This window comes from Enhydra lutris, unplaced genomic scaffold, assembly GCF_002288905.1.
Source record: "Enhydra lutris kenyoni isolate GAN:26980312 unplaced genomic scaffold, ASM228890v2 scaffoldscaffold1, whole genome shotgun sequence".
Lineage (NCBI taxonomy): Eukaryota > Metazoa > Chordata > Mammalia > Carnivora > Mustelidae > Enhydra > Enhydra lutris.
In genome coordinates this window covers 3778118-3792180 of record NW_019154085.1, presented here as the reverse complement: position 1 = coordinate 3792180, position 14063 = coordinate 3778118, and the positions used below count along the sequence as shown (strand labels likewise).

Genomic DNA, 14063 nt, shown 5'->3' with positions numbered 1-14063 from the left:
CAAAGCCCACCTTACCCCATGTGGTCTTTGGAGACTCATCCAGGGCCAATCTCCAGTCACTTTGCCTCACCCCTTCTCCCATCATTTTTGCCTTCTTTCACCTTCACCATGTGCTCCTTCCTGTCCCTGGGCCTTCAAGGCAAGCTATTGTATTAACCCTCACCCTCCCTCTCACTCATCCAGAACTTAACACCTTTCAGAAAAAACCAACCGTACCTACTCAACCGACAAAATGTTTGTTTTTTGCTATACCCTCTGCTGGCACTCTGTATGTTTCTGTCATTTCTTATATTTGCTTATTTCTTAAAGAAATAAAATGTTACAGATATAGCTGAGTATTCTCCGTGCACTCATTCCCCTCCTTCCCAGAGGTAAGCTTTAGTGAAGACTGGTACGCACGTTCTTCTACTTGAACTATGTTGTACATTTATCTCATAAAGTCTGCTGTATAGGTGTATAAAAAGTGTCACTTAGTATATACCATTTCGCCTCCATAATGTTAAAATGTACTAGATCTACATGCATCAGTATGAACAAATCACTTATCACCATTTTAAATATCAATTATTCCTTCGATATCTGCATCCTCTTCTAGATTGCAAATAGGCAAGGTCCTGACCACGCTCACTGTCACATATCCTAAGTTCTCCGCAGTATCTAGCGTGTATTAGGCAAGAGACAAGTACTGACTGAATGCAGAAGCAATCAGTGAATTAACAATAGGATAATGTTCAAGCTAGTTATACAAAGTCTGAGCTACTCCACCAAACTAAATTGGCTAAATATCTCAAACTAATTGTCTGCTGCTTAAACAAAAACTAGTGAAATACTGAGAGATAACTGGTTCTCAGTAGGAAAAAAAATTTTGAAAAGTTATACTTTTGCAATTATCTAATTGGATCTAATCTTAGACATTGGTAGAAGATCTACATGTAATGCCAGAAATGAAGAAGAAAAAACTCAAACAAGAGGAAAACAAAATTCTTGGTATATAGAATAGATGAAAAGTTGTTTGATAACTAAGTAAACAGAGACTAATAGTACTGAATTGGGGACCTAGAAACCAAGAAATCAGAAGAGTCCTGACCACTTTCTTAGAGCCACTTCAGTGGAAAAGAAACTTCATAAAAAGAATGAAGTATCTGTCCACTCTTATACCCTACCACACTATTATAAAAGCAATATTGGAAGAACCATTTAATTGGAAAATGGGTACATTTACTATCAGTTTCCCTAAGGGCACTGGGATAGGCAGAAGTTATCTTTTTAGATATAATTTCGTAGCAGAATTGTGTTTCTTCATAGTTCAGTACACATGGCATGTTTCTGTGATTTTGTATCAAACATTATCATTAAAAATTATAATGTGTCAAACATTATCATTAAAATAAAATGCATATACAACTATAAATGACTGTAGATGAGAATACAAAATTTGTTTACCACTGAATCATTCTAGCTTGTGTCTAAAAAATGTTATTCTAAAGACATGTGCAGATGTGAACAAAGATGAATTCGTTTTTGGATATCAAGTTTTCAGATCCTGGAACTCTTATATATAAGATCAATAAAAACCCCTACAATTGAGTTCTATGAAAAGCTTTATGGAGTCAGGGTTTATAAAGGTTTTAATAAATTGAGGTTAGCTAACAGACATTTAGAGAAGACACGACACAAAGATTTAAAAACAAATCTTCTAAGTTTTAAAGAGTTATAATAAACATCAGCTTTTAGTGCTAATACACTAGTTTATATTTAATGCTGTAGGAATATACAATAAGGAAACTTTTAAGTAATGAAAAACACATAAAAAGCTAAGCTCAAAAATTATTTCACTGTAATAGTTGGGGCTGACTTGTTGTCTAGTATGGTCAAATTACATTGGAATTAATTTTCTCACTTATCCGGAGATATTGGTGAAATGTGATGGAGACACTGCCTGCATTACATATGTTATAGTGAAAACTGAAATTCTCACAGGAATAACCTTGTTCAACATGAAATTTCCCTTTTTTCGTTCTGTCAAGGCACTCTGAAATTGTTACTGTCCTTAAATTTTCAGGGAATATCCCAATTTTATTAACAAGGAGGCGTAAGTTGCTCCACTTACATCTCACAAAGGGAAATAATATAGTCTGTGGTCAAGACAATGGGCTCTGGAACCAAAACTGCCTGAGTGCAAATCCTGGTTCTACAGATCTAAGAATTTTGTGATTTCAGGGAACTTTCAAGATCTATACAAATCTACAGAGGTAATAACAGCACCTACTTCATAGACTTTAGGGGGATAAAAAAAAAAAATTCTCAAAACGTTGCCCTGGTTAACCCATAGTTAAGTCACAGTAAGTGCTAAAAGTTATGCTTTTAAAATTTTCAAATTTTGATGTTATCAAGTTTCTGCGGATGGTGTATTGGGCAGACACCATTGCTAGAGTTGACTGAAATTACTGACACTGAAAGCAAAAGAGTAAGTCCCAGAAAACTGCAAGATCCCTGGGTTAGCAAACTGGATCACCTCCATTTTGGCCCACACCTTTGAGGACGGGTCACTGTATATTCAGTTCTAGTCTGTACACTGCCAGGCTTCTTGTGACAAGGGGATGGGAAAGGAACGCTAGACTTCCAAGATCTTTGTGTACGGGGGCAGGCATACCTGAGACATTCTTTTTAAAATCGCTGCCAATTTTAGGTGCAATGGTAACTTTAAACCTGTGATTAAGACTTTTTATAGATTTACCATTACCTATATCAGAGTGAATGATAATGGTACACTTCCTGAAGCCAACTGTACTCCAACTCTGGAGAAAAGGTTAGTCACAGAACCTGTAGTAAATACTGTGTTTTCAAAAATATTAGAACAGGGGCGCCTGGGGGGCTCAGTGGGTTAAGCCTCTGCCTGCGGCTCAGGTCATGGTCTCAGGGTCCTGGGATCGAGCCCCGCATCGGGCTCTCTGCTCAGCAGGGAGCCTGCTTCCCTCCCTCTCTCTGCCTGCCTCTCTGCCTACTTGTGATGTCTGTCTGTCAAATAAATAAATAAAATCTTTAAAAAAAATATTAGAACAGGTAAAAGAGAATAACATTTATGTAAATTTTTAAGGTAGAAATCAAGACTCAGAAGTTCATGCCAAAAAGGAAAAAAAAAAAAATTTCCTGCCTTATATCACATTGGGTTACCCACCCAGATCCTATGCCCAACTTCCAGCATTCACTGATCCTATTTAAATCCAAAAAGCACTAGGTAAACCCCAAGTTTCAATTTATTGAGAACGTTTGCAGAAGATTCTAAATCCTTAACTAAAACAAAATTCTAAAATTCACAATAGCACTGAATGGGGATTTTTGCAAAGCAAAACTACAAAACTCCATATGCAAACATAGCAACAGCCCTCTATCCAGAGTCCCCAAACATGAGGTAAATGCACTAATACATGAGACCATTACATGACCATTAGATGACCAAGCCCAACATGTAAGGGATACCAAATAAACAGCACTGCTGGTTCTGTGGCAGACATATATGGTGGATGTAAAATAAAAGTGCACAACAGAGACAAAATAAAAATTAAAGCTTCTCAAGTTTTTATTACTTGGCTAAAAACATAGCAAATTAGTTTTCTTATTCCTTTGTTTCTCCTTCAGGTGAAAAAAAGTCATAGGTACTCTAAGTTTTGTTGTAATACCGTGTTTTAGTTGAAATACTTCACAAACACATAAGTAGAAAGTTAAGCTCTATTCCCCCACCTCCTTAAAACCATGCTCTAAAGTTTCTCTTTCAGGTAAAAAGAAGAGACATTAAGGCAGGAATATTTTATTGGTATGATTTAAAAGGGTTAATTGTATTAGTCCCCACAGAATCTTAACAAAATCACTTGTTCTATAATTTCATCAAGAGATATTAATAAAGTTTCATTGTGCAAAAAATGTTACATTCATTTCAATTCAAAGTAGGAACAATATTATTTAGTTCACTTCTTTATTTATGTTGTAAATCTTGTGCAGAGACCTGGACTCAGATTTTGTATTCAAAGTTGAAGGTAAAATATTAAATTACCAACAGTAGACTCTATCATAATAAAAAAAAACATGAATTTTAACACTCATGTTTTTAACTTTTTAAAGAAAATAATTCTAGAATGGCCAATGTCAACAATACCTAAAAGATTTGGAAATGAACATATCACAATACAAAGGCTTGAAAATGAAAACCCATTTTGAGTAACTTTGATATAATTTTTATGTTACCTCATTTTCAGCCAAAAATAAGTTATGACAGGAAAAAGCTAAAGAAAGAATACTTGAAATTAATTTATTTTGTATTTTTCAATTAGGATCTTTAATTGTGACTGTGAGAGAGAACAAAACAACAAAATATGGATGGAGTCCAATGAATAATTTATACCATGGTTTTATACAACATAATTAATCTCATGTAATGGAACTAAATGAACCCTCAAAGGATAACTGTAATTGCCCCTTAGTGATGATTTGTGAAAGGCACATACAAAATAATGAAACATAGTAATTAGAAAGAAAAGTTTAGCAAGAGGCTAAAGATCACGATTTTAATTTTAATTTTCCAATGGAATGGTCCAAATATGAATAAATAGTATAACTCATGGGAGAACTTCCGACCACTCTAATTTTAGTAAGCGCAACGTGAAAACAAGCAGTTTATATTGCATAAGAGCCAGTCTCCTAGACATCCGGGTTCTCATCTATATAAACTTGTGGAGAAAAGAGCCAGCCATTAGGTAAGCTTAAATTTTGAGAAGTAACGCATACTTTTTTTTAAAGAATAACATAATTTTAAGTTGCAACATTTCTAAGTCAACAAAAGCTTTTAAAAAGTAACGCTTTTCAAGAACAGCAATATAAATTTCCTTCATAAAGAAAAAATAAAAGTCCCAGAACTATTAAATGGACACTGGAGCTAAGGACAATATATGTGATAGAATTATATACTGACAACTGAGATGCCATGTTCTGAAGTCACCCAGAGATCCAAATATATAAAATAAAAACAAAGGAAATTAGCTAGATATTTTGCATAGTATATGCTGGGAAAAATTAACTTGCAAAGAAAAAAATTTTTCTTCTAGAGAACATTTGTTTAGAACTCCAATAACCTTTTGCTTATTTAACCTTTTTACTTATATATGTAACCTAAACCCACAGAAACTTATTTTAAAAAGCAAATGGTGCAACATTTATTTTTAGAGTCACATTTTTGCAATACTTCCTTTCTTTCAAAAGTTCCAGTGTAGTGCTTTATTTTTAGAACTACTGTATAATTGTTACATTCACTTCTAACTTTACTAGTCTTTATAAACTGAGGCATAAGACTGTTTACTAGAAAACTACAATTAAGTATTATAACTACTTTTTTGATGGGACAATCAGTGTGCCAAATAACTTACAGTCATATTAACTATTGTCAATTATGCTTTTCATTACAAATAACCAATACACAAAAGGCTGTTGTAACAAAACACAAAACAGACCAACTCCATCAAGACAGAGAAAAAAATATTGTACTTATGTTAACTGAGAAAGCAAGGTGTTAAGAAACCTGGAAAAGTGAGAGTTTGCACTGGATAAACTTTAAGATTACTTTCAAGTGTAGTTATGGGATTCTTATCTATTTTATTTTTTTAAAGAGATAGCATGTGTGCATACGACTGGGGAAAGAGAGAGAATCTTAGGCAGACTCTAGGCCCAGGGTGGAGCCTGACTCAGGGCTCGATCTCACAACCCCAAGAGTATGACCAGAGCTGAAATCAACAGTTGGACACTTAACTGACTAAGCCACCCTGGCGCCCCTCAATTAAGAAATTCTAATAAATTTCAAGATTATGGTAAGAGAAAGAACATCAAAGAATTAGGAAGGTATAAATATGTTTTAAAAATAAATTCTTCAGCTGCTTACAGAATATGAACTAAAACTGTAACTCAGGGCACCAAATGGAATTACTAGACAGAGGAGATTTTCATTATGTAAACAAAAATTACCAGTCATGTTAATATGGAAGCAAACCTAAAACTTGATCAGTAAGAACTATTCCTTTTAAAAGCTAAGCCTTCCAGATAGATAATTTCAATAATCTGGGGTATTAGTATAGGAAATATTTTACTTAGCAAGGTAAATACTTAATGAAAAAAAAAATCATTATTTTTAACAATACTATGTCCAGAAAAATCATATCCTCAGATGTCAAAATTTGGCTTAAAAATAGATATACCAAGCTGTTCTTTATCATTGAGATTTAATATTTCTGAGTTAGTAAATGAGATTTAGAGTTGAAAGTCTAATAATGGTGTTATAAGATCAACTGCCAAAATTTGTCACTTCATTACTCTTTCTTTCAAGTTCATCGCAACATTTGGCACCAAGAATCAAACTCTCTTCTTATTTTTTAACCCCATACATAACACTTCTCAATAAAAAGTAATTCATGCAAAAAAATACACAGATACCACAAAGAAAAACAATGCCCTCAAGTGCTAATTTGTGTCATTCATTTTAGTCAAACGTTAATGTAATTGATTAGAAAGCCATTATAAAGCCTAATCAACATAGGCTTTACATATCTGCGTATCTCAAAAATCTCTATAACTACAACTTCTAAAATTCACTATAGTAGATCTACAATCCACAAAACAAATGGTAAAGTCAACCTTAAAACTAATGACCTTTCATATTTCAAAATGTAAGTAAAAAAGAACATTTTAAAACTATAGTATAATAGAATCACTTCATTAGGTACAAAGATTTATGACTGGTCTCCTTAACATCTTCTTTTTAAAAAGTATGTTTTCTATTACTATTTAAGAAATTAAGGACTCTAACATCGTTTCGTCAGCTCTGTTTTATGTTTGATAGATTTTGCTCTAGATGCCTTTATAGTAGTTTTAAAAACTAAACTGAAACAGACTAAGTGCAACTCTAAATTTCTTCAAGTCTGTATGGAATTCACTTTGATAAACAACTTGGGCAGGGGAAGAGAGAAGGAGGATAAAAGTCCAATGAAATTCTCTCCCAGTCCAATGAAATTCCTTCCATTTTTATGCAGTGTAAGAAACAAATGTTTTAACTATATTACAATTTGAAATAAAAGAAAAGTGGTTGAACTTAATTAACTTGAATATATTTTCCTGTTTAATTTTGCCTTTGAACTCCATGACAAAGAATGGACTAAGGTAAAGTCTATCCAGAATAAACCTAAGTGAAAATCTGAAGGATGGCCATGATGCATCCTAACAGCTGTATCTCCAACATCCAGTTCTGGTTTTATTACACAATGTAAATATTACATTTAATGTAAAATAGTAAAGGAACTGAGCAGAAATCATGTTACTTTTTGAAAAAGCTGTATTCTAGCATTTTCAAGATCGATTAGAAGAAATACCCAAATTTTACAAATGAATAGTAAAGCACATTCTTAAAATAAAAATTGTATACAATTTTTAGAATAAAACTATTCCATAAGCTATTCAAAATGAGAAGTACATTATTTATTTTAAGTTGAATATAATCCTTCCATATAATAAATTTTAGAAACTGCCATAAAGTCAACTTTCTACATGAAATTTGATGTTCTTGTTTTCCCTTTTATGGAGTTCCCCAATACTCTTACGCTCTTACTCTGACAGCGCAGGTAGCGAATAGGCACAAAAAAAGAAAGCACAGTCTTTAGAGTTAAGTTGAACAAGTAAAATATGTTATGTTTTATAAATCCTGGGGACAGCAACAATATTAAAGAGTACTATGATAAAACTTGGAATGGAAATAAAGCAAAGAACCATTTACACATAACATACTCTGTGGAAAAGACTGCTGCTGATTTCAGAACATGGATGGATGGATAGGTAAATGGACGGACAGATAAAAAGACAGACTTAGATGTACTCACAAACACATACATATATAACATGCACAATTTACATATACCTTTTCAGAATATATCAGTGTTTGTTTCCACATATGTACATGCCTATAAAACTCTACACTGTCAGACAAGACCACCAAGCTCTTTGAGTCACCTCTCCCTTTCCTTCAAATGGATTAAAAACAACAAAAAAATTCCAAGTGTATCTTTAAAAGTAAGCAATCAGAAACAATACATTTTGAATATATCATGACACTTGGAACTCCGTATTTACTAGTCCCCAAAGAACTTTATAAAAAATCCCACAAATACAAATCCTTATAAACAACGGTATTTCCCTTTCAAATAGTTTTAAAGTTCTACAAAATATTTGGGACATCTTCTATGGATACAAATGATAGATCTGATCAAACAAGAGTATTTAAAGTACAGTTGACCTTGAACAATGTTGGGGTGGGGGTTAGGGACACTGGCCCCTATGTAGTTGAAAATCTGCACATAACTTTGGACTCTCCCAACACTTAACTACTAATAGCCTACACTGACCACAAGCCTTACCAAGAACATAGAGTTGATTAAAACATATTTTGTATGTTACAGTAAGCTCTTACAGTAAGCTCTTACTGTATGTTACAGTAAGAGAAAAATGTTATTAAGAAAATCATCAGGAAGATAAAATATATTACAGTACTACACTATAAATTAAATTACACAAGTAGATCCATGCAGTTCAAACTTGTGTTGAGAGTCAACTGTACAATGCACAGAGCCTCATAATTTGGACTGTGCTGTGTAAACATAAAGAAGGAAGTAAGCTCCTTCTGAAAACTAAATTCCTTAAAACGTAGGTAAGGTGAATTTCTGTATTATAGTTATTTCACTCAATATAAATTCTGCTGTGAATGACAACTCTAAAGCAGTATTATGATACTCTTCATTTGGTTTAGCAGTATGTTTTTCTTCCACTAGACAACAGATAAAACAGTGACAAGTGAGTAACATCAGTGATACTCTTCCTCAGAAAGCATAAACAGCATACAGGGTAGACTTTTTTTTTTAAGTTGTCAAATGGAAAAACAACAAAAAAAAAATTGGGAGAAAAGTCTTTATTCAAATACTTCTAGTACAACCAATAGGAAAACGTCCTCTCCATCAAAAAACCCCACCAACTCTATACTTTGCTTAAGAATAAAAAAAATCAAACAAAGCCCTTTTGAGTATTTCCAGTATCTCTTCACAACAGGCTCAGAATTAAAAATATAAAACATTTTTAATAGTATCTTCATAAAAGAAATTTTCTAAGTTAAAATTTCAACTACTTGTACTTAAAATGCTAGGGTTGCTTTCATCAAAAAAAAAAAAAACCAATAAAATCAGCTTAAAATAAATTTATTGTACAATACAAAAAGTAGGCATACTAGAAAATAAAAGGTACATTATTAAATATACAAAGCAAACAAAAGAAAGCTAAATAACACAAATGTTTTAATCCAAACACTAAGATAAAATGCACAACATTTATGCTAAAATAAAGTATTTCTCAGGAAGGATATGCATTTCAAATGAAATGTTAATAATGAAAAAAAAAAGAAAAACAAATGTGCTAACTTCTAAATGCTTGAATATCAAGAATCTGTAATGGCATGAAACATTAAATCCACAATACTGGGTACTTTTCAAGAACTTTATTTGAAAAGGCATTAAAAATACTGATGGAATTGATTTAAAGAATGTCTTTAAATCTGGCAAAGATTTTCCTTATTTTTTTCTTTTTTCGTTAAAGTTTGGGAGCCTATTCACAGTATCTTCCGTCTTCTTCCATTTGGATAACTTCCTACAAAAATTTCTGGATACTCACCCTCACAAGATTCTTTAAACAGCCTAGATAACATTACTTCACTGGTAAGTGTGCATTTACTCCTTAGCAATGTAAGTGCCATACATTAACAACATAATTGTGAAATCTATATATATGGGCACAATAGGAAACATTAAAGTTTCATTTTATAAAGTAAAACCAATCTCCAAATGCAATAGTAAAATGTAACAATTTAGAGCATAGGGGAAAAAATAAAGCTTTTTCCCCCAATCTATCAATTAAGACATTCCCCAACTGCAAATGGCTTTGGTGGAACTCATAGTACAAATGATACTGTTTAAAGGTGTTGCAGAGGTGAGGGCTTCAAATAAAAACCCTCTCCCTTGGAAATGGCCAAATCGGAAGCATCTAGTGACATATGCATATGTACATCAGAGAAATATTCAAGTAACCATAAAACCCTTGATAAAATCCTCTAAAAATTAACATATAATTATTTAAAGTTAGCTAAAAAGCTTTTGACCAACACCTTTGGAAGGGAACTTCTTTTTCTATTATCACAGTTCCCAAGTTCCAGACATCATATGATCAAATTTTTTGTATTTATATTTAAACCAATATCTAAATTACTCAGTGAAACCTGTTTTATTACACTATTATTTACTTTCATAGACGTTATCTACCATATATATGCCGTAACACTAAAAAAAAACAAAACAAAAAAAAACCAAAAAAACCAACTATCAAGTTCTCCTTCTAGACCTGAGAACCCATCACTGCCCCTCCAAAATCTACAAGTTTAAGAATGAATAAAACAAAAACAAAAAATACCTTGCAGGTATGGATAATGTGGAGAAAACTGAAGAGATATTTGGAAGAAGGAAGAAGTGTGAATAGGTCCTAAAGAATTTTACAATCACTTTGCCAAGACAGACTTTAAACATTGTAAATTATCCAAAATAGTCCTTCTCTTAAAAACAAGTTTTGATTCTCAATATTGCATTTTTATAACCAAACAAAAGGATTCAGATCTAACATTTTAGTAGTATGCTTACTACCATCAGACTGAATTCATTTCCTAAGTACTCTAAAAGAGTTCAAATAAAACAAACTTTATGAGATGTCATTATAATTTATCATATAAGATTCATTAGCATTTGTGAAATTATTAGGATAATAAAAATATTAAAAGCTAAAACCCAAGACTTCACCATTCATACTTAAATATAACATAGAAAAAGTAACGTGGGTAATACAAAAATAAAACTGTTTAGGTAAACATCTCACTTGAGGACACTCACTGTTGCTCCTTCTGAGTAACCATTATAGCTTTTTAACAGTGAAATGTCATTATCTTACTTCTGAAATTCTTTGGCTGGAATGTTTTAGTAACATAAGACACTCCTGTACATGACAATTTTGACAGAACATAGAGGAATTGCAAAATAAAAAAAGCACAGACATGATTTATATTTTAAAGTATTTGATAAAATTTAAAATGAAGTTTTAAAAAATTTAAAGGCAATCTATCACTAAAAATGGCATAAAATGTAAACTTAAGCTAATTTTATAATCTATTGCTATATTAAATAATTTGGGATTCATTATTTTGCCTTTTTAGTTTTGTATTTAGCATAGAAATAGCTTTCTACTGCCCCTATAGACATCACGTAAGTTTTAAAACTGGGAAAGAAAAAACAAAATGTAACTAAATTTATGAGTTCAATGTGTGGGTTTTAGAACCAAAAAATTAATATTTCTTACTATTTTAAAATGAGGGTTAAGTTAAAATTTTAATTATACCATGAAAAAATTTAAAGGAATTTTTCCTTTTTGCATCTTTAAAAATAAAGCAAATTTGCTTTACTTATTTATAAATACTTTTTAAAGACCAACAAATCCACTTTTTAATCTCTTATCTTTATACAAAAGATTAAAAGGAAAAAAAGCTTTACGGCTCCAGCACCCAAGGTTGAGAACACAAAAAAACTCAAATAAATATTTATAGTATGCAAAAAAGCTAAAGATGTTTGAGAGGTTAAGTGAAGAACATTCTGAAACTATAACCCATTTCTTTAGCTTTTCTCTCCCAGACTTTCCATTCTATATACTACAGTTGTGGAGATGTCCTCATTTGACTCAGGTGACACTTTTTTCCATACTGTCTCTTTTAAAGCAAGTTCTTGTTGGAGACTTTCATAGTCCAATGGTCCAAAGGAATGCTAGTTGTTCAAGCAACATACATAATTTATTAGTGCACTTGAGTGAAGAAAGGTCCAAGCTATAAAACGGTATTTTTCAATGAATGTTATTAAAATCTGTTAACATTTTCACCCACCACCATTTGATGTTTTGTTCCATGTTACTCATGATGACGCTCAGGAAGTTTCTATTCTGTTGGCTTTGCATAATTCTCATATATTATAAGTTACTTTGGAACTAACAATAGGAAAGTCTTCTTACTATGCATAAAAATAATTTCTACTTTTAAGTGCTTCATATTAGCTTTAAGTCTAATTAGTTATTTACTATGAACATTTTCCAAATGGGATATAAAGGAATTTAATTAAAATTCAAAACAAGTCCTTGTTCTAGTGAGTAACTATGAAGACAAAAAATCTTGTTTCTGAAATTTAAGTTCTGACTCTTAAATATTAGCTCTAAAAAAAGTATGTATGTGCAATAATATGAAGCCAAACACACTGATAAATCAACAAATATTACTTTAAAATAAGAGTGTCAAGAATTCTGTATCAAACACTTTTTATAGAAAGTATTTCATCTGTAGTGGCCACTAAAACTATGAGGCTTTGAAAGATTTCTCACTAATACTATAATCCCTTTTCCATTTATAAATCCATCCACATCAAAATAAACTTTAAAACTATAACTGACAAATATTAAGAGTAAAAAAAACCAAGGCTTTCTTTTATAGCATTTGTAGCACTTTCCAATGTTTTCTTGAAACAGAATTAATTCTTCTTTTTAACAGAATCAATTCTTAAAAAAATTGCTTGAAATAGCAGGAAAATGGGTGGTAGGTAAACTCTGCTGCTAGGTTAACCAGTTTAAATTTAAATAAAACAGCCACATCTATATACTATCACGTCCAGGGTAAATATGTCAACAATTTGTGTACATTCATTTGTGATTAGCAAATAATGAGGCCACCAGCATTTAAACTAAGTTGTATTCAAACAGGTGAATCTCATTTTCTCTCTTAGAAAAATATTACATAATAATCTAAATAAGAATTTTGCTTACCCTTTGATCACCGCCTTCTCTTCGAGGATCAAGTTTTTTTGCAAAGTGTCTCAGATTATCATAGTTATGGAAATTACAGAGAGAAACAAGATCCTGTAAATAAACAGAACAGGTGTTAAGAAACTGGCTATTCATTGGCCATTGTTTTTTCACATTTTAACAAATCACACTAATATTGTCTAACTTAACTACTATCTCATGGAAAACACCACTGCATGTTATAAAGCTGCCTGATGAATCAAGAAGAGAACTGAAATCAGAATGAGAAGACAGGGACAAAAATTTTGAGAACACTGCTTACTAGCATGACCCTAGGACTCAACCATCAAATTGTTTAACTTTCATTTCCTATAAAATGGGCCATATGAAAGAACTATTCTATCAAATAACTGTAAAGCACCACAAAAATATAAATCGATATTCTGGTTATAATCTATAAGCAATCCAACGTCATCCTCTAGCTTTTGTAAAATATAAGAAACTGAAAAATAAATCAGAATTTTAATTGAGAAAGTTTGCAGAAAAATTATGGTACACAATATAGAGTCTATGAAGCAGCAAATGTACATAAAACCAGAAGCTGAAATATTAGCAAACTTGGATAACATAAAATACTGAACTAATCAACAATAATAACAATTTTATTTTGCAGAGCGTATGTCCTCAAAAAACAGACTTTTCAAGGTAGTTTATGGATAAAGATATTCAAACATGATGATATAATAAACTATAATATTCTTAATTGGCTTTAAATTTAAACCTTTCCAAGTTTAATAATTTTAGTTGAGCTTCTGGAAACTGAAAACTATTTAAAACCATGACAATTAAAACATCAGCTTCAAACTAATTTTCTGTGGGAATGAGTATATGGGACCTGTCTGATGGAAGCAATTTGAAGCTCCTCTATGAGTACTTCCACAGCTACCCCAGTAACTGGCAGATAGGCAGGCAGAATGCCAACAAGCAAAAAACTACCGAAATGACTTAAAAAAAAAAATCACTGGATGGTTCCACTTATATGATCATTATCATACAATATCCATTCATGATAAAAACCTTCAACAAAGTAGGTTTAGAGGGAATATACCTCAACA

At 31.8% G+C, this 14063-nt stretch overlaps 1 protein-coding gene across 3 annotated transcripts in view; it reads right to left on the bottom strand.

The window, feature by feature from the left end:
• Positions 1 to 14063, bottom strand: part of LOC111142001 (glutaminase) — an 83778-nt gene that overhangs the window by 19894 nt on the left and 49821 nt on the right. The window contains exons 14-15 of one of the 3 annotated variants that reach the window (XM_022494935.1): positions 12970 to 13062; positions 9260 to 11986 (exon numbers count right to left, since the gene is read on the bottom strand). In XM_022494935.1, the coding sequence (XP_022350643.1) occupies positions 11957 to 11986; positions 12970 to 13062 (123 nt within the window). In that variant the 3' untranslated portion in view covers positions 9260 to 11956. Of the gene's footprint in view, positions 1 to 9259; positions 11987 to 12969; positions 13063 to 14063 lie in introns of those variants that run through there. The other 2 variants (XM_022494931.1, XM_022494925.1) reach the window with 2 other exon arrangements.